Source organism: Triturus cristatus, chromosome 4_1 (assembly GCF_964204655.1).
Source record: "Triturus cristatus chromosome 4_1, aTriCri1.1, whole genome shotgun sequence".
Taxonomy (NCBI): Eukaryota; Metazoa; Chordata; class Amphibia; order Caudata; family Salamandridae; genus Triturus; species Triturus cristatus.
This window is the reverse complement of record NC_140585.1, coordinates 345,716,827-345,738,586: the sequence shown is the minus strand read 5'-3', so window position 1 is coordinate 345,738,586 and position 21,760 is coordinate 345,716,827. Positions and strand designations below refer to the sequence as shown.

The 21,760-nt window shown below is 47.0% G+C and overlaps 1 protein-coding gene across 2 annotated transcripts in view; it reads right to left on the bottom strand.

Annotated features, from left to right (window-relative positions):
• CCDC91 (coiled-coil domain containing 91) overlaps nt 1-21,760 on the bottom strand; it is a 1,604,885-nt gene that overhangs the window by 1,400,838 nt on the left and 182,287 nt on the right. For both annotated transcript variants that reach the window (XM_085652331.1, XM_085652332.1), the window contains exon 2: nt 8,351-8,395. In XM_085652331.1, coding sequence (XP_085508457.1) covers nt 8,351-8,380 — 30 coding nt within the window. In that variant the 5' untranslated portion in view covers nt 8,381-8,395. The remainder of the gene's footprint in view (nt 1-8,350; nt 8,396-21,760) is intronic.

Sequence of the window (21,760 nt, the reverse complement as noted above, 5' to 3'; positions counted from 1 at the left end):
GAACACCTGTCTGCAGCGCAGCTCCCTGGCGCATACTGGAGATGCCTGTTGGGGGCGCGTTTGCAGAGTGCTGCATGGAGGGGGCATGGCCTCCGGCACGATGCCAGTCTTTTATTTATTTTATTTTTTTAAGAAGGGGGGCTGTGTGGTTCCCCTTCTTACTCTAATTTATTGGCCCTGATGACCCCATCCCCCAGGGCCTGTCTCCTAATTATATTTTTTTGACCCCAATCCCCAGGGCCGGCCACTGTTTTTTATTATTTTTAAAAAATATATATTTATAGACACGCCTAGGACATGCTGGACAAACCGTACGTACCTATCACCATGACGATTTGCGTGATATTCATTAAAAGGCGACTATGCATGCAATTAATCCACGTGGAATGTATTTACACCACTAGTGAAGCTCTGACATGTCTGATGCTCTACCGTGCCTAATCCCGGTAGACACCCTTGTCGTTTATTTATACAAACATGGGTAGCTATTGACGGGCACATTTAATACACATGCACACCAAGCCATTCAAAGGGGATTCGACAAAAATTCGACCAAAACTATGCAAGAAACCCCCCTCACAGTTAATAAAACACACATCCACTGCCGGATGTATAATACTTTTTATTTTACTCTCTGGAAAGGGGACGAACATCACTTGCGAGTCACAGCGCGCTCCTGACAGAGCCCAATGCTGTGTTACACCCACCATTGCCTGCCGAGTGCCACACACCTCTGTATTGTATTCCACTAGCTAGTGCATATGCTATGACACTCTCTAGCCCATGTGCACTGTAACACCACCCCGTGAAAATGTCATGCCACACTTGTCTTCGCACGGGTTATATTGCCCCATCTAACGTGCCTTCCTCGATGCCTATGTTATAACGCACAGTGCTATGCCATACATATTACAATTTGGGATCCATATCTTTGTCACAGTGCATATGCAACGTTACACTCCCCAGCACATATTTTATATTACAACTTTAGAGACTAGTTAGGTTACACAACACTGCCCTGTGCATATTACACTCCAAGGCGCATATCGCATAGCACGCGCTAGTGCCTGTGCTATCTCGCGCTCTCCAATGAATCTGTCATTGCGCACAATGTATTGCATATTATATTTCACGCCTGGTTCATCTTATATCACACTTTTTGGTGCATAGTTTATACCATACACTATATCTAGTTTTCATTTTCAATCGTGCTCTCAGGACTATGTTCTATATAACACTGTGTTCACCTACCCTTTTCACGGGCATTACATTTTGCGATAGGGGGTGGAGGGTCAGGGGGTGTTTTTGCCAAGTGAGCCCGGAGTCACAGTCACTAACGTCTTCTTCTTCCTGAATAAAAGTGAGATTATGCTGCATACTTGTTCATATTTTAAGTAGTTTGCACAGACAAAATGTTTTAAAAACAATAAAGTTTCTAACACCCGCCTTCTCTGAACAGTTAGCTTGCTGCCCCATCCCCCTCCTCCCTATCCTCTGTTGTGTGAATCCATGGACTAGCCTCCTCCCTCCTGCCATGCATGGTCTGATGTGCTGCCACTGCCCTCAATTTAGTATGGTGTACCAGTCCACTCCTCCTGCCCTCCATTGCCCAATTCTATGCCCCATCATTGACCTCCTGCTTAAACTCTGTGCTTAGCTTGCTGCCCCTATTCTCCTTCCCCCTGCCCTCCGATGTCTTTGTGCATGCCCCTGCTCCATCCTTTTTGCCCACCATGTCCCATGGACCTGCCACTCCTATCTACTCTGAGTGTTCTGTTGAGCTGCCACTCCCCTCCCACCTGCCTAGCATTGTCAGATGACTGTAACCTGTCCCTGCCACCTCCACCCTGCCTGTCCACATGCCATGCCTCTATCCTCTTCCTCCTGTCCTACATGGTCCATTGTACTGCCACACCCTTCTGCCCTCCCTGGTCTGTTGTGCTGCAACTGCTCCTCCTGCCTGCCCCGTGTGGTCTGTTGTGAGGCCCCTTCCCCTGAACTTTCTTGTCTGTGCACAGGTCCTGACCCTCCCTTCTATCCTCCATCGTCCTTTGTGCATGCCCCTGCACCCTCCTTCTTGCCCATCATAGCCATTGTGCTGCCACTAACCCTCCCACTTGCCATGCATGGTCTTCTGTGCTGCCATGGCCCCTCCCACCTTCCCTGTGTGGTCAGTTAGCTGCCCCTGACCCCCTCCCACCTTCCCTCCATGGTCTGTGTGTATGCCATCACAGTCTCACTGTTGCTCTTCATGTTGTGTCTTGCTTCTAGTGCCCATCATGCCTGACCTCCATGGCTATCTTGCTGCTCCTGCCCTGCCCCCTTGCCCCCAGCCCTCTGTTTACATGTGCAGACCCCTACTCCCTCCCTCCTGGCTTGTCTGTTCCATTGTAATGCCCCTGATCCGTCCCTCCTGCCCTTTATGGTCTGTTATGCTGCAGCCTTCTCTCCTGTCTGTCCATTATGGTCAGCTAGCTACCATTGCCTCTTGCCCCTCTGTTCTCTGTTGTCCATGTGCATGGTCCTGTCCCCTCCCTCTTGCTTTCTATGGATTGTTGTGCTGCACTCCCGTCCTGCATGCCCTGTGTGGTGTATTGTGCTGCTGCAAACCCTGATGCCTGCCCTGCAGGGTCAGTTTGGTGCACCTCTCCATGTCTCTCCTGTCCTCTGTTATCCAAGTCCATGTCCCTATCCCATTTCCTTCCATGATCCAATGTACCATACTTGCGAACATTTTGAACTTGGTAAGAGGGAGATTTTGAAAAAAAACTGGGGTATTGATTTTCCCCTTTGAGTTACATTGAAAAAGAGGATATTGTAGACAGGAGACAGATCAAATAAAGCCCATTTGAGCTTAAAAACATTGGACGTTTCCTGGCTGAATCGGGTCTGTTGGCATGTATGGTTGTACTACCATTGCCTCTTCCTTCTGCCCACAATGGTCTATTACATTGCCACAGCCTTGAAGGAGGGTAGATTTTGTATCACAGGGGGCCCCTGGCCCGTTCTGTCCACACCTGAAGTATGAGACCCTTGTCCTTGCCCTGCCAGCCGCATTTGTAGGCCGTATTAAATTGACCAGCGGGTCCTGTGTTGCTATATAATTATCCTGAGACATCCTTACCACTCAGCCAGCATAAAACCCCTGTGTAGGCCCTTCTGTTCAATATGTAGGCCTCTTTGTTAAATTGACCATAGCTCTGCAATTTTAGTGTATAGCAGTCTGAAGGCAGGTCTGCGAGGCCTTCTGCTCCAAACTAGTAGCCCCCACCCTACCCGAGTGCTCCGTGCTCGGTATCAAAGTTCAACATCCCCCTGAAGCTGTCGACATACAGTAGGCTGCATCCTGGACTGGTACTTGCTTCCTGGGCAGGTTTCCCGCTTTTAAGGAAGTGGCAACCGCAGAGCGTCAAGTTAGGAGAACTGAGGAGATTTTATACATGAATATATTGAATTCCTGTACAATACCCATTATTTTCTGCTTGCTCTATGGAACTTACGAAAAGCGATTGGCCTGAGAGACTGACCTTTTCACCCAGTCCATTGTCAGCATTAAGTGGGTAAATGACGAAATGTCTGGTAAAATCTGCAGACGAAGCTTTTGGGTAGCATACGTAGGTAGATGTAGCGTGCAAAGGAGCCCACAAAATGATATAAAAAGGGAGCACCCACAGATATCGACGGACAACCTCGCCGTCTGTATGTAGGTTAACAGGCTGTGCAGGTTTTCCCCAAGAACTGGGAGCTGTCTTCCTTTGCTTAAAATGTCTTGCTCTGCTTTGCTTGAAGTTTCTTATTCTATTTTACCTATATGAAATGTCATGTTATGTTTAACCATTGTTCTCTTTACTTTTGCATTTAAAAGATGTTGTATTGTAATTGCAGGAATGCTTGCTCTAAGAGTAAATGTGAGTGTCCCTAGGTAACATTTTCCTTGGTGTAACTTGTTTCTCATGATGCATTTATAGATGTGTTTTCTCTCTCTCTCTGTCAGTCCATTAATTGAGATACAGAGAATATCATGACAGCTGTATGATTATCTGGATTCTGTATTTTGTACTTTATGTCTCTATTCTGCGGTTTCTTTGAAGTTGCATCTTCTCATTAAACTGCCATTGTATTCTGCCTCCAATTCCATGTCTCATATGTCTGTTTTCTTCATTTTTGGAGCAAGCGTTCCTAGGCACCCCGGCTCAAATTAAGGTGCCCCTTTTGTCCCTGACTCACTCTCCTGCTCAGTTCTGTGGTGGCTCCCGGGGCTCTGGGGACCGCCCCTAGCTTCCTTGACCCGTAATAGATCTTCCCTCCAACAGCCTCTCTTGCAAGTCCTGTATTGTTGGTTTGTTGCCCCTGCCCCCTTTCCACTGCCCTCCATAGTCTGTTGTGCTTCCACGGCCCTTCCTGCCTGCTCAGTGTGGTTAAATTGTTGCCTTTGCACCCTCCTACCTGCCTTCAATTTTCAGAGTCCGTGCCCCTGGCCTCTGCCTCTCAACAGTATCCTAATGAACAACTAGATTGCTAACATTCTATATTTATTACAAAAGTGTGGAACGCCTGACATCATCTTGATGTAATCAAAAGTGTAATACCTAGAGCATTCCTTTAGAAATTACATATATGAGAGGGTCTTATTGGCATCAAAATTATGGTTAGTGCTCTAAAAGACTAAAATAAGGACATATTTTCTGAGTTTTCAAATAGCGACAAAGCACTTTTAAATTATTTGTTATCTTTATGTTTTTTTATCTAGTTGACAACTTGATTAAATGTTGCACTTAGGGGAGAGGATGTGGTGTTACTTCCAGAACTGCAGACTTTGCAACTGGGGAACCAGGTTGAAGTTTCTGCTTCAGCTCGACATTCTGTGATTCTGGTCAAATCACTTAGTCTCCCCATGTCTACAACCAAAATGAATTTGTTCTTGTGTGATGTAACCAATGCTCATGTAAAGCACTCCAATACCTGACAAGTCTGCACTATATAACACTGCAAAAACACAAAATAATAAGTGTTTTGCACACTTCTGTCATTGGGCTATATTTGGGCTATATCTGGGTGATTTTGGGCTACATTTGGGCTCTTTTGTCTCCGGTGGCCATCTTGGGAGATTTATTTGTTATGAAGTTTCCTAATTTCCTCATGTACTGCAGTCTCCTCAGTCGGAAATGCTTTCAGTTTTTTACTTTGATTCCATCATGAAGGTATTCAGATATGTCACACATTTGCCATGAATTCTGAATGTTAGCACTCTAGTTGCTCATTAGATCACTGTAGTAAAACTACTGTTCACCATGGAAGTCTGCTCCTGGTATTAAAAGTGCATGTTTCAGTCTGCATGTCAGAATTTTTTAATGAAATAGAAGAGGATTTGAGAAGTCACTCAAAATGTGCCCTCATTTTCTTTCTTCAGCATTAATCATAATTTCTATGGCAAAATGAACCCCCTCATTGTGTTCCTTTTTAAATTAAATGTTTTAAGTGTTACCAGTTTATTCCAATCAAGATGGCTTCAGGTGTGCCATACTTTTGTCATAATGAAGACAGTAAGTGCTCTAGTTGTTTTTAAGAACATTCTTGGACATTCTGTCATTGGGCTATACTTGGGCTACATCTGGGTGATATTTGGGCTACATTTGGGCTCTTTTGTCTCTGGTGGCCATCTTGGGAGACTTATTTGTTATGAAGTTTCCTAATTTCCTCATTTACTGCAGTCTCCTCAGTAGGAAATACTTTCAGTTTTTTACTTTGATTCCATCAAGAAGGCATTCAAATGTGTCACACATTTGCCATAAAATCAGAATGTTATCACTCTTTTTGCTCATTAGATCACTGTAGTAAAGCTACTGCTCACCAGGGAAAACTGCTGCTGGTATTGAAAGTGCATGTTTCAGTCTGCATGTCAGGATTTGAGAAGTCACTCAAAATGTGCCCTAATTTTTCTTTCTGCAGCACTAATCATACTTTTTATGGAAAAATGAACCCCCTCATTTTGTTCCTTTTTAAATTAAATGTTTTAAGAGTTACCACTTTAATCCAAGCAAGATGGCTTCAGGTGTGCCATACATTTATCATAAGTAGGACGGTTAGCGCTCTAGTAGTTCTTTGGAACACTCTGGAAAGCTGCAGTAGAACACAAAGGAATCAACTGACAGTCTCTGCCCTTGTTGGATGTACATGTTTTACTGAGAATGTCAGACTTCATTCTCACATGACTGAGAAAGATAATGTGAATTTACAGAAAATAAGCTCTCAGTTTAGCTTATAGATCACCTTCCAAACCTCTGTGGTAAAAGCATGAGAAAATATTTTTCTCTCAATCATGATATCCCAGCAGAAGGCTTTTTCACATGGTGAAATCACCTTAGAACATACCACAATTCCTAAAATGAGTATGGTACCATCAACAAATGATTTATAATGTAACTAAAGTCTTAAAATCTTCTATTAACTGCAATGCTTTTTAATGAGGTGCTATCATGTATATTGGTCCCAAGATGGCTGCCAACACTTCTTGGATGAAGTGCTGACAGCCAATCAGATCTCAGGATGAGATGTGTGGTTAGGCTCCGCCCACATATATATATTGATTTAAATGCTATTTTCTCAGGAACTACTGAACAGATTTACACCAGACTTACAAAAGGCACTTCCTTGACCTGAGGACTACCTCTCTGCCAAATTTCAAGTAACTCTGTTCAGCCGTTCGGGCTGTAGCTGTGTCTAAAGGTCCTATGGAAAAATGCATGGGAAAAAAGCGTTTTGGGACCCCCCTTTTTTCTCAGCCCCCGCTTGACGAATCCCCCCGAGACTTTCAGGGTAGGAGCGGAGCGTAGCGCCCCACCTATTTTGAAAATTTCGCGAGGATTCATCGACCGGCGCCAAAGTTATTCCAAATAGAATGTTGCGGATTTCCTATGGAAACAGGGTCCTAACTATAACTATCTACTGGCGACCGCCAGTAGATAATATATATATATATATATATATATATATATATATATATATATATATATATATATATATATATATATATATATATATATATTCCCATACGAGTGCTCAACACTTGAGGGTGCACTCGGGAGACTGCAATCTTGCCCAGACACCGCCAGCGCTCCAACCACTCACTGAGCCTGACGCGTTTCGGACGTATCCTTAATCATAGGCTGACTCCAGTAACTGATATGGCAGCTGACATTTATTCAAATAATCTTCCTCCAATGGGATCGTTGGTTCTTCACCCAATGCCTTCTGGGATTTGCAGTGTCTTGCTGCCAAAACTCTTGCCCCAATGGGATGTGGTAAGTGAAAGTTCCTTCAGCCCTCACTGGGCCGTGAGGCGCGGGCAATGTCCATATTTATAAGCACTCTCCCCACATGTAGCGACGACGTGATTTCGCGCTGTGGCCCCTTCCTTGATCCAAGGGTGGTGCTGCCCTCCTACGCCTGAGCCGGCGCGAAAATATTCCCATACGAGTGCTCAACACTTGAGGGTGCACTCGGGAGACTGCAATCTTGCTCAGACACCGCCAGCGCTCCAACCACTCACTGAGCCTGACGCGTTTCGGACGTATCCTTAATCATAGGCTGACTCCAGTAACTGATATGGCAGCTGACATTTATTCAAATAATCTTCCTCCAATGGGATCGTTGGTTCTTCACCCAATGCCTTCTGGGATTTGCAGTGTCTTGCTGCCAAAACTCTTGCCCCAATGGGATGTGGTAAGTGAAAGTTCCTTCAGCCCTCACTGGGCCGTGAGGCGCGGGCAATGTCCATATTTATAAGCACTCTCCCCACATGTAGCGACGACGTGATTTCGCGCTGTGGCCCCTTCCTTGATCCAAGGGTGGTGCTGCCCGCCTGAGCCGGCGCGTACAAGTCCCAGCAGGCGTTGGGAAAAGGTGAAGAAGCTCATTGGAGCATTTAAATGAGTGTCAGCTGATAGCAAATCATTGGAGTGAGCCTATGAGGAAGGAATCATCCGAAACGCGTCAGGCGAACACTCGAGGTTGAAGTGCTGGCGGTGCCCTAACGAACAGATTACAGTTCACCGAGTGCACCTTCAAGTGCAGAGCACACGTATCGGAATATATATATATATATATATATATATATATATATATATATATATATATATAATTTCACTTATTATTGCCATCTCATGTTTACGCGGATGTTTATCCTTTTCCATTTTAGAACTTGTGAAAATTTTAGTAGAACTATTTCCACTTCTGTGTCTTGCAACTATCATGCGCTATGGAGTAAACAATTCCTGCCCCATTTATATGCCCATCATATTGTAACATTTCAACCGTTCTGCTAATCATTTATGTTTTTTAAAGCACTTACCTCAAAACCGCCAAATTCATCATCGTCCATTGCTCTAACAATCTCCTGGAAGACAGAGTGGAACATAGTGCAGTGTTAAAATACAAAGTTGCATCTACAGCCATCAATTACAAGCACAGTCAGAGACAATAGACACAGAATATTGATTACTAATTATCATCAGTGTGTAGCTATGTGTTGGGATTTTATATCCCAAACAAAACTAGCAAGCCACAGCATTCTGTCCACTGTTTTATGAATAAGGATGACCATGCAGTCCGGTGCAGACCCTGGGGAATAACAGAACGTACTAGTGATTCAACATACAAACAACACGGCTGACCCGCTACTCCTGGCAGACGAGTATCCCGACCAATACACAGCATCCGCACAGCCTCAGGAAAGGGGCAGGCCAGCGGGTTGCCTTCCTGACAACGACGCAGCTCCCTGTGCTGATTTTGTGGCTCTGCTGCTCCGTGCCTCGTCCCACCTGCACCTAACATGGCGGCCGCCCGGAGGTGACCGAATGCGAGTCCAGATTTGCACTGCCGGGTATTTCGCACTACACACTCCCATCATCGAATGATCTCCCATGCGGCTCCCCTGCGCCACCAGTCAAAGCGCCCGAAGTGTACACGCCTGGTGCACATGGCTGACCAAGTGCACAGCAAGAGGGGGGGCACCTAACCTTAGAAAGCGACAAAGTGCTCGGCAAACAAGGCAAGAGTGACTGAGGCTGCAGAGTCGCAGAGGCTGCCCCCAAAGGGGGCCTTGAGGGCCGGTGCCATAACCGTAGCCGAGCCCCAGAGAGAACTGTTTTTTGTACGTTAGAGCACCCAGAAGCGGGAAAAGCACCCGCGCCCCTCACCGCTGCAGCTGCCAGGAAGGCGTCGGCCCCCCCGACCAATGGGGGGCCGAGCTGGGTACAAACCCTCCAATGGGGGAATCCGCCAGCTAGGCGGGGAAAACTCGGGGGGGAGGATATAAGCGCCGCTCCCCCAAGTTAGCTCCTATCTTCGTGGAGCAGCAGTGGCGCGTCACAAATTTTGTCTTTGTTCCCGGTTTTGGAGTTTGAGGCGAATCTCTGCCCGTGCGTTCCACAGAAGGGATCGACCGTCGCTGCTAAACAACAAAGGAGGAAGATCGAGTGCGGCTGATCGAAGGCCCTTGCGTATCAGAGCCTCCCTCGCTATCTGAAGCCAAGCGTGTCAGACCCCATGCCCCGCCAGTCCCTCCAGCGTCTCAACCCCTTGCGACGCAGACGGCAGGGGAGGCTTAAGGAAAGAGGGCACCCGGAGAGTTTTGCCCCCTTTGAAGTTCGGAGCCGGAGCTCTGCCCAGCCGGTCCATCCGGCATCTCGAGCCCTTGCGACGCGGGCTGCCGGGGAGGCTCTAAGAAGGAGTGCCGCCTGGAGATTTCAGCTTTTGAATTGGGCGCCAAATCTGTGACGCGGGAGCTGGAGGGATCCCGGCTCGCGGCACGGTAAAGGGACTAACCTGGTATCCTGGAAACCGGGACCTCCCATCCAGGACCGGGTGGGCCGCAAGTGATCCTCAGAGGCAGGGCAGCTGTAGCAGGTTGAGATCGGAAAGAGCCTGCTCACCGAGAACCCCATCGGGCCCCGGGGCTGTTCCCTTGTCCGTCGGTGGGGCCTGCCCGGAACGGAGAGTGACGTGGGGAGTCCTTTCCTCCGCCTCTGCCTCAGCTGACCCGGCACCGGCGAGCGTGGTACCATGAGGTCAGACAAGGGGCTCACGCATGCAGCGAGGCCCAGCAGAATTAAAGGGACAGGCTCTCAGAACAACTTAAAAGTGCTCCGGGTGCACGATCAGCTTACAACAATCGGAGAGCTGTTGTGAAAAGTTTTCTGGCACGCAGCAACAGCGTTTTGATCCAGGAGCAGCATTTTGGTGCATAAGGATTGGTGGCGGCACAACTGTGTTTGCTGGCACCAGTCCACATACCCACCAGAAGATGGAAAAGCGAAGGAGGAAAGGACAGCCAGAGGACCTGGGAGAATTGCTGAGGAAAATCCGGGCAGCATCGGAGGTACATGGCAGCGAGTGGCTGCAGCCACATCTGTTGCAGGACGCCAAGGAAGGACCAAACCAGTAAACTGACGACACCAACGCGTCAGCACCCAGGAGGAGAAGGAGAGTGGCAGCCAAGCTACCAGAGACAGAAGCACCCAAGAAAGCCTACCAGAAAAAGACCCTGCTACCTGTAGCCAATCCGGCGGTGGCAGGACCAAGCAGGGGGACCAAGGACACAGCATCAAGCGGTGAGCATATTAGTACAATAGTGTGAGAGGGTTTCAAAACCATGGCACCACTGTTGCTTAAGGGGTTGGGTATGCGGGGGTTAGGGGCGGCAGGAGCCCAAACAGAAGGGGAGGTATCCGGGTTGCCCTAGCATCTGATAGATCCAGGTCAGGCACGCCAGGATCGCTTGAGGGGCCAGGGGGACACAAGAGGTGCATGGAAAGATAGGGTCCCCCATAGCAGCATGGGGTAGTGCGACCACACCAAGTGACCCGCCTAGTGCTCCCAGCGCCAGAATCATACGCAAGGCCCTCACCCGATCCGGCTTCCATGACCATGAGGGCCACAGGCCTAGCAAGCCTCATACCACTAGCAGTCAAAGAAAGGATATAGAGGAAGGAGTTTATATACATTTTTACACTTTTAGAGCTACAATTAGATGGGCTGGACCTGACTACTTGCGACAAGAAGGATGAGGAAGACAAGGGAAAGACGGAAAGAGAGGCAGGAAAGAAACTTTGATAATTGATTGGATGCATTTAGGATAATGGCATGCATAATTGTAGAGAAATTCCCGTGCTGCGCAGCCAACCTATGGCTCTACGAGGCCAACATACATAAAGCACAAAGGCAATTCCCTGGCGACGCATGGCTAGAATATGATAAAGGTTTCCGTCTGAAAATGCAAACACACCCAGAGATGGAATGGAATGAGGAGGATGTGTCAGGTTTCATTCACAAGATGATGGTAGCCAGGGAGGCCAAGTCATGGGCAGGGAGGAGCGAACAGCCCTTTCGGGGTTCCTTCCATAAAGGGAGGGGGAGGACATTCCAAAAATCCAAACAGTCCAGCCTATGGAGAGCCCCCCACGCTAGCGGGGCAGTGGCAATATGCTGGAAATACGAGGCCAACAAATGTACTTACGGGGCCTCTTGCAAGTTTCAACACATTTGCTCCTTTTGCGGCGGGGTACACCCGGCAGCGGGGTGCAGACGCAAGAAGGAACACAAGGGGAACAAGAAAGAGAAGACAAAGCAGTGACGCAACCAAAGAGGGCGAGGAGGGACCACAAGATATTCAAAGGTGCAGGCTAGCCAGATCCCCCATCAACAATCACCAACTACGCAAGCTAGTCAACACATACCACAACAAGACAGACGCTGCAATACTAGTTCAAGGTTTTGAGGTAGGTTTTGTTATTCCGTTTGCGGTCCCTCTCCCCCCAGGCAGCGCAAATAATCTGCAATCAGCGCTACAACACCCAGGGGTGGTCACTAAGAAATTGGAGAAAGAAGGCCTTGGGTAGAATAGAGGGCCCCCTTCCCTCTCACATGAGCAAGGTACTGGTGATCTCACCACTAGGGGTGGACACAAAAATGAACCAGGTCAGTTCCGCCTAATTCACCACCTGTCCTTTTCTGAGGGGTCATCAGTAAACGATGGCATCAGCACGGAAGCATGCTCAGTGGGTTACGCTACAGAGGATGACGCCATCGATCTAGTCAGAGCAGCGGGCTGTGGGGCCCTTATGGCAAAGGCGGACATAGAATCCGCCTTTTGCTTACTCTCGGTTCACCCATCGAGCTTCCACCTACTGGGTTTCCGGTGGGAGGGAAAGCTGTACTTTGATAAAGCCATAGCCATGCCCATGGGGTTCTCGGTATCCTGCGCTTACTCTGAAATCTTCAGTACCTTCCTAGAATGGGCACTACATGTCAGGCATCCCCAAGGAGGGAAACTCCATTACCTCGATGATTTACTCTTCACAGGCCCCGCGGAGTCGACCGAGTGCGGCGACACCCTAACAGCATGTGCAAAGTTAGCAGAGGAACTAGGGATCCCCCTGGCGGGAGAAAAAGCAAAGGGCCCGGCGACAAAAATGACATTCCTGGGGATAGAGCTAGACTCAGTGGCAGGATCGTCCAGGCTCCCCGCCGAAAAAGAGAAAGATTTCAGGGAGGACATTAGGGGCCTCTGCGGTCGGGAAAAGACCACACTCACGGACCTCCAAAGGGTAATAGGCAAACTCAATTTTGCATCCAGGGTTATCCCAGCAGGCAGGGTTTTCGCCAGGCGGTTAACCCAATTAATGGCAGGACTTTTCCTCAAGCACCATCACGTCAGGCTGGGGCACGGAGTCAATCAGGACCTTTTAATGTGGGACAGATTCCTGGCAGAATTCAACGGGGTAATGATCTGGAGAGAAGGTTGGGTCGCAAGCAGACAGATAGCGCTGTTCACGGACGCAGCAGGCAGCACAGGTTTTGGAGCAATCCTGGGCGGTAAATGGTGCGCGGGCCAATGGCCCAGCAGTTGGTGCAGGCAGGGCATAACCAGCAATATTACATTCCTTGAGCTGTTCCCCATCATAGTAGCTCTAACAATCTGGATACAGGAATTGCGTAACATGAACCTGACACTATGGTCAGACAACAAAGGGGTAGTACAGGCAAATAATAGAGGATCAGCCAGGTGCCCAGACAGACTGCGATTAATGCGCCAACTGGTTAAATTGCAGTGGGAAGGAAACATGGACCTGAGAGCACGCCATGTACCAGGGGTGGAGAACGAGGTAGCAGACGCCCTGTCAAGAGCACGGATGGACAGATTCAGGGAACTGGCCCCAGGGGCAGGGCAGAACATGACCCCCTTCCCGGTACAACTGTGGGGCCTGGCGGGGTTGACTTATCGGAGCTGGTCAACCAACCCCTCGCCCGGAAGCAGCCAGCTAGTATAGAAAGTATGCTGGGACAGTGATACGGATAGGGGACATCCAAATCCTGGGGGACGTGGGGACCACAAGCAGGGCGGTCGAGAAGTTCGTCCAGTGGGCATTCAAGAAATCCAGGTCATGGGCACAATCCCACCTGTCCGCCGTGACTCATTACACAAAACTTGAGACAGGGCAGGACTCCGCGGCTTCCCATTATATCAAAGCAGCAATGAAAGGGTGGAAGTGGGCAGAGGGCACAAGGAGGGACAACAGGCGCCCAATAGACTTCACAAAACTGGGCCTACTGCTGGCAACACTGGGTGACCTAACAAAGGATACCTTCGAACACCTCTTGTTTAAGGTAGCGTTCTCCACCGCATTCTTTGGGGCATTTCGCCTCAGCGAGCTAGTGGTGCCCTCGATGGCAGGGAAAGCTGAGCGCTGCTTGCAGGCCAGCGATGTAATGCCCAGAACAACCGAGCTGGAGATACTACTGAGACGGTCAAAGACAGACCAGGCCAGCAAAGGGGTGGTCCTGCGGCTTCAATGCATCAAAGACCAGAGCTGCTGCGCAGTCTGCTGCCTGCTGGCATTCATGGCAGTGCGACCAGCTTGCGAAGGGCCACTGTTCAAACACAGGGACGGCACCCATTTGAGCAAATTTCAGTTCACAACAGTTGTGCGCCTGGCCCTCAGCAAAGCGGGGCTACCACCAGCGAGTTTTGGGTCACACTCATTCAGAATCGGGGCAGCAACAACAGCAGCACAACACAGGATGACCGAGGCTGGGATACAGGTAGTAGGTAGATGGCACCCCACACCACGGTAACTAACTCTATTTACACTACCGCAACTAGGTTTCACGTATCTCATTATCCGTTGATCTTCAGTTTAGGATTACAGTATCCTACTAAGTGATAGAGAACTGAGTCAAGCCTCATATGTCATTTCCCGTGTACAGTTAATCACTCTGTGCACCCCGGTATTATCTATAGCATGTGGACTTTTTTGCATGAATCATTGTCCTGCTTTCTTCGAGTGTTTCATTCTTTTCACTTGGCTACTTGTTCCAAATGCACTATCTCGCACCTGGTTACTTCTTGCTTGCCGAATCATGGGTTGACACGGCTTATCTGTCATTAACAGCTCACAGTCTTTTTTTTCACTGATTACGCTTTGGAGTACCGCTCTTTAGAATCTTTTGGCAGCTCACTACCTAAATCATGTGACATTTCCTCATTGATTCTCGGATCGTTCGTGCCGTTGTGCATGTTTGGGAACACGACATGCTTACCAAGCTTGTATCACTGTATATGCATAAGCACATCTCACCCTTCACAGTATCACACCATAGACCTTGGCTCATTGGCCATCCCTGTACTGAACCTAAGTTTCCTCTACATTTCATCTTTACAGTCCCTGACGAAGGGCATACCACCCGAAATGTATTGGGCACAATTGAATGTGTATCTCCACGTTTCTTGCAACTGAAACATTGAATGACACAAAATGGATGACAATTCCAATACAGTTTTTTGAGAAAAACTCAACAAGAGTGAAGAAAAGTTATACTTTATTTTTCCGAGTGCACATGGGAGATGCCCCTCAATGCTTGAGGTCAGCGCTTTTTGGAACTTAAAGGGGAAGACCTCAGAAACCAGGTGTATACATTGATAAAGCCCTAAAGCCACAATATTATACATCAACCTCACGCAACTAACACAATATAACATCAGCAATAAGTGTACTTTGTTGATCTCCAAACAGCAGCATGTAATTTTTGACAACAATTCACTTTTGTCAAAGTGAACAACATTTTTCCCAAAAATCAGATTTTTATTTTTTGTGAAAGAAAATATTGTTTTCAAAGATTAACTCAACAATTTATGAAAATTCAATAATTTTACCCTCAAATATCAGTTTCTTAATTTGAATAAATGCACAACTGTGTCCCCAAATGTCAACTGACCAATTTTGTGAAGCAACCCTCATTTACTACTGCCACATGCCAACAGGTACTGCCTCACATTCTCGTTTTGTGCCATCGTTTGCCAGGGTTCAACCACAGCTTCATATTACTGGCTTAAAGGTTACATGCATCCCCACCCCATGGTAAAGATATTATCCACCATATTCCAAGGATAGCTAACGCTCCCAGGGATAGCCACCACATATCAGGTATTGTCTTCCTATACCAGGGATTACCACATTATGCCAGGGATGTCCATCAGATTTCTAGGAGAGGTCACCATCTTAGAGCTACCCACCAAATGCCAAGCAAGGCATCTGGTGGGTATGTCAGGGATGTCCATCATATATGGTTATTACCATCATATGCCCTGGCATTCTGACACACCAGGCACATACCGACACACGACAGCCCACACAAACAGAAACAAGCACACACATATATTTTTGTATTGCAGAAAAAAAGCTGTGTTATTTTACAACCAGCAAATATTAACTGATTTGACTGGGGTGGCACCAAATAGCGTGCATTTATTTCAAGAATACCTCTAAAAGTCAAAGTTAGTAACAGAAGAAGAAAGCAAATTTAAAGTAGCCCAAGCCATTCTCATAAGAGCAAAATTAGAAATCGAAAATGTTGTCTTCTCATAGAGTGTTGAAGATCAGGGTAAACCTGCATTGAAAGAGTTGCATGACTTGCCACAGGATCTCAGAAGTAAGGTACATGTGCAAATATCTATGTGAGTCTCTGTAGTGGAACATTATGGAAGATGCCAAGTCAGGACAAAAGTGACAGGGCCAAGTGTGGGGCTCCATACTGGACAGAAGAGAGTGCTGAAGGTTATGAGTGAGGTGAGAGTGTCTTCGGAGAACAGCTATAACTTGTGGAGCTGGCCCTTCTCAATACTGGAGTAGAAGGAGATGCTGAAGGCCGGAAGCAAGGTGTAAAGAACTTTGTAGAGATCATAGTACCAGAATGGCAGGGTGTGCTGAAAGTTATGAACAAGCAATTTATAAGGTTCTGTGTCATAAAGATTTTCTGAACATCTGGACTGTGGTAGACTAGGTAGTTGTTATAAGTCTTTGCCCATGGGTGATAACTGGCAAAAATGTTATGTTGTTCCCTGTAGGTATCAATAAATCATCTATGTTCTGCTTCTACTTTACATTCTGGTACTTACAATTTGATATTTCCCATCACAAAACGCAGAGCGCAAAGCTTAAACTGGAATAGTTATTCATCTAAACTGGGCAACTTGGACACTCTGAGATGTCCTTTCCTAAAACCACATGGAATGCCTCCTGCCAAAGAACCAATTTCTCTATCGAAGCCTAGATCACTTCACGGCCCACACTTTACATTAGTCATGGCTGAGCACGTCGGTCAACGTAACGTTGACAGCGATAAAAAAAACACCAGTGCAGAGTGTGCATTACTGTGTAATGACCGCCCATGAGCCACACTGTAGCATGCTATAATGCAGCCCAGCACTCTTTTCATTGATAGCGCAACTTCACAAATGGAACACTCGGGCAATAACCTACTTTGGAAACAGAGCATTGCTTTATCTTCCAGTGATCTGTCTGATGTGTTACTTTAGGTGGGAGGTTATTACAAAGAATGGCTACCTGCACAGTGAACGGTCTTACTGGAATGTTTCTCATGGTGCCTTGACAAGGCAAATCTCAGATAAGCTTAAGGTTGGGTGGGTTATGGTGAGAGATGTGGTGTGTATTGTGATGTGGCGTGAAAATCTTTCGACTAGATTGCATGTGCAGTTGTGTCAGCTTCCCTGTATCCTTCGCACAAGGCCACCAATTTAGAGATTCTAGCAAATAATGTAGATTTCCAAATGCTGGAATTTTATGATTTAGCCTCCTCTAGTTCCTTTGGACCCAAACTGGAGTATGTTAACGGAGCACTTGGACAGTCCCAGACACAGCCTGTCAAGTTGCACGCGTACCAGGGCTGTTACTGAAGACACCTGTGCAGGGTGTGACAGGGCATATGGAATAGTGGGAAATTAAGTTATACTACTTTATATGATATGGTCTTACTAGCAGAACTTCAAAAGGTAAGAAAGTTTCCAAAGTGTTGTTGCTGTCGCCATAATTCTTTGTATACAATGTACATTTTTAGACCTGGATTTCTGTAATTAGGAGTCAACTTTGGTGTAATGGAACACTAGGCAGAATCTAGTGAGGTGCTGTTGGAAATGGGGGTCTCTAGTTGGCAGTGGCTTGCACCATGTCCAAGTAGGTCCCCTTCCTTTAAGTCAAGGTAAGGGAGTTACACTCTCAAGATAACCCCTGCTTATGCCCTTGGCAGCCTAACAAGGGCAGTCAGGCTTATCTCAGAGGCAATGCGTAAACTATTTGTACATAACATACACAGTTACACGGAGAAAACACTATAAATGGACACCACACCAGTTAAGAAAAAAAAAAATATTTATCTAAAGCAAACAAGACCAAAAGGACAAAACTCCAATCACGTTTTAAAGGTTTAAGCAACTCTGTCCATAGAACTCTATGGATGCACTGACTTTAGCACAAAGTACATTTGATGCCTCAACATTCAAGCAGAAAAACAGCCGCAAAGGAAGGAAGAGTCAGAAAGTACAGCAAAGCGCCGATTCTTGAGTCCCAGATGAATGGATGCGTCAGTTCTGCTGCACAGAGAAGTGTTGCATGGATTCCTTACCGCAACATAAAACAACGCATCAATTTCCGGAGACGACTCCTTTCATCGGGGCGATGTTTAGGAAACTTGGTGCACAGGAGCAATTTGTGAGAAAATCCAGGTGCTGTAGGTCAATGCGGGAGCGAAACTGGTGCTGCGTCGACTTCCACTCCCGCAGCCGGGTGATGCGTTGATTCCTTCAGCCGCACAGCAGGACCTGAGTCGAAGCAGGAGCAGGGTTCTCGGATGTCTGAGACTCAGTGCTCTGGACTCGGGCTGCGGCGGTTCTTGAGGCTGCGAACATACACTGTGTTGACATTTCAGCCACACCGCAGTGATGCGTGGGTTTTTCAACCGCACGGCAAGCTTGCGGCAGGAAAATCGGCACTGGAAAGGTGATGCATGGATATTTGAGTCTTGAAGCAGCTGAACCACCTCAAAGGGCCTAGAACTGGAATTAGCACCACTCTGCAAGTCACAACTCCCAGCAGTGCTGCTAACAGATGCTGCAGATTAATTATTTGATGGTCCTGAGACTTCCAGCAGGAGGCGAGCACACTCAAGCCCTTGAAGAAACCTCGGAAAAGCAAGATACAAAAAAGCACGGTCCACTTCTTTCACTGCCCACAGACAGGAGCAGCAACTGCGGGCCAAACCAGCAAAGCAATACACAGCAAAGGGGCAGTACTCATCCTAACAGTTCTTCAGCTCTTCTTCTTGACAGGGTCCTGAGTCCAGAAGTGTTCTAAAGATGTGGGGTTATAGGTCCAATACGTATAGCCCATTTGGCCTTTGAAGTAGGCATACTTCAAAGGAAAGTCTTTGTTGTCCACGAGATCCTGACTTGGCTCCAGACACACTACAGGAGGGCGGAGGCAGAACTGTGAGAGGGCAGGCACAGCCCTATTCAGGTGCCAGTGACAACTCCGCACACCAATTTAGCTCAAGAAGGCCCATCAGCTTGGTGATGGTCCATCAGGATATACAGGGCACTCCTCACCTCCCTTTGTGTGACTGTCTAGAGTGAATGCACAAACATACCAGCTGTCAGTCTAAACCAGGCGTTGATTCAACAGGCAGGCAGAGAAACACAATAATAAAGCAAGAAAATGCCCACTTTCTAAAAGTGGCATTTTCAAACACACAATTTAAAAACCACCTTCACTAAAAGATGTATTTTGAAATTCTGAGCTCAGGGATCCCAAACTCCAAATCTCTATCTCTTCCCAACTGAAAGTTATGCTTGTAAGATGTTACAAGGCAGCTCTAACGATAGCCTATGGGAGAGAGAGCCCTTGCTAAAGTGAAAAATGAAATTGTCAGTATTTCACTATCAGGACACACCAGTACATGTCGTACCTTTCACATACATCACACCCAGCACTTGGGGTCACCTTGGGCCTACCTTAGGGGTGTCTTACTTGTAGGAAAGTGAAGGTCTGAGGTCTGTCAAGGTGACAATCTGCAGACAGGAGGGATGAAGCAGTAATAGTCTCCCCTCTTCATCACAGTCCTTAATCTTTTAATCCTAACCAGGAGGTCCATGAATAAAAGTACTTAAGGACTCTCTCGAGCTAGTTTTAATCACCGTTTTGTTGTAGTTCTGCACAAAAGATCCCTTAACATATGTGTATTTATTGTCTTCCCTATTCCTTTGCTTCATCCCAGGCATTGGTCTGCACAGGGATGTTATCATCACGCCCTATGATAAAGCATGCCACTACTAGTAGTTGAGGGCAATTTTAACAAGCTTTGTGTTTTTCCTGTGTGACAAATGCAAAAACAACAGTTGATGGACAGAATGCAGAACAATGTCATACATTCACCCCAGTAGAGATCTTGGCCTAAATCCATCCTTATTTTGCTCACCATGCCATTCCAGTTTGAACCCAGCCATATGCAAATCAGTCTTGACCCTGTGCCTCATGGGAACAGTTGCCCGAACTGCCAAGCCAGGTCCTACCTGGACTGGAAACAAGCATCCTAGGACCGGTTTCGGGGTTTCACCCCTCTTCAGCCAGGATAGCTTGATTCCAGTGGCATTGAGAGCACGGGACTCACGTCTGAGGATACCCGTCCCACTCGGGGTGACAAATGCAAAAACAACAATCAAGCTATCCTGGCTGAAGAGGGGTGAAATCCCGAAACCAGTCCATGGATGCTTGTTTCCAGTCCAGGTAGAACCTGGCTTGACATTTCGGGCTGGACTGTTCCCATGAGGCACAGGGTCAAGACTGATTTGCATATGGCTGGGTTCAAACTAGAAAGGCATGGTGGCAAAAAACCGATGGATTATGGCCCAGATCTCTGCACTGGGGTGAATGTATGACATTGTTCTGCATTCTGTCCATCAACTGTTGTTTTTGCATTTGTCACCCCGAGTGGGAAGGGTATGCCCAGACGTGGGTCCCGTGCTCACTACGCCACTGGAGTCAAGCGATCCTGGCTGAAGAGGGGTGAAACCCCGAAACCGGTCCTAGGATGCTTGATTCCGGTCCAGGGAAGACATGGCTTGGCAGTTCAGGCTGGAATGTTCCCATGAGGCACAGGGTTAAGACTGATTCGCAAATGGCCATGTCTGAACTGGGGAGGCGTGTTGAGCAAAATAACGATGGATTAAACCCATATCTGTGACTGGGGGTGAATGTTTTGCCAATGTGCAACATTCCGTCCATCAACTTGTGTGTTTTGATTTTCCTGTGTGACACCCATACTAGAGCTTTATGTCCTCCTTTTCCTTATTTGTGAGTTAGTTTAGTGATCTAGGAGGATGGATTAGGAGAGGGACCTCTTTCCCCTTTGTTTTGTGTGTGAAAGTGGACGCATTTGCCAGGTCGACATGGCAGTTTAAAAACTGCACTCACACACACTGCAATGACAGGACTGAGACATGTTTATAGAGCTACTCATGTGGATGTACAATCAGTGCTGGGGGACTACTAATAGCATTTGATTTACAAGTCCTGGGCACGCACAATGTACTTTACTAGGGAGTTACCAGTAAATCAAACTTACCAGTAAATCAAACATGCCAATCATGATTAAACCGATCACCAATACAACTTACACAGAGAGCATATGCACATTAGCACTGATTAGCAGTGGTAAAAATCCAAGAGTCTTAAAGCCAAACAAAACAGGTCAGAAACATTAGGAGGAAGAAGGCAAAAAGGTTTGGGGGCAACCCTGTAAAAAGAAAGGTCCAACAGGTGACTTTAACAAGATATGTACTATTACTATCCGCAGGGATCTTGTCTAAGTCCTACCTTATTTAATATTTATGATGCTCCCTTGGCCAATCTAATGAGGACATATGGGTTCGTACCAATATCATACGCGGACGACACCCAGCTTACCTTTTCCTTTGATAAATCTTCCACAACAGCCCAGATCAACTTCCCTGCCGGCATGCTAGCAATATCTCAGTGGATGTGAAACATCTTTCTCCAATTAAATGCCGGGAAAACACAGATTATGCTCTTCGGAGAGGCCGCATTGTTGTGGACACCAGAGTGGTGGCCAGGTGAGCTGGGTGTCCCACCCACCTCGATGACATCAGTAAAAAATGTAGGGGTGCGCATTGATCAGAGTCTGAACATGAAGCAGCAGGTGACTCATACGGTAAGCTCATGCTTTCATGTATTGAGTCTGCTGCAATGAGTATTTCTGTTTCTCCCAGACCATACACGGAAGACTCTCATTCAGACATCAGTCTTAAGTCGTTTTGACAACTGCTTTTTTTTCTTTAATTTTTTTTCCAATTAACTGTTTTAACCAATTGTCCTAACTTTTAAATTGTTTTGCA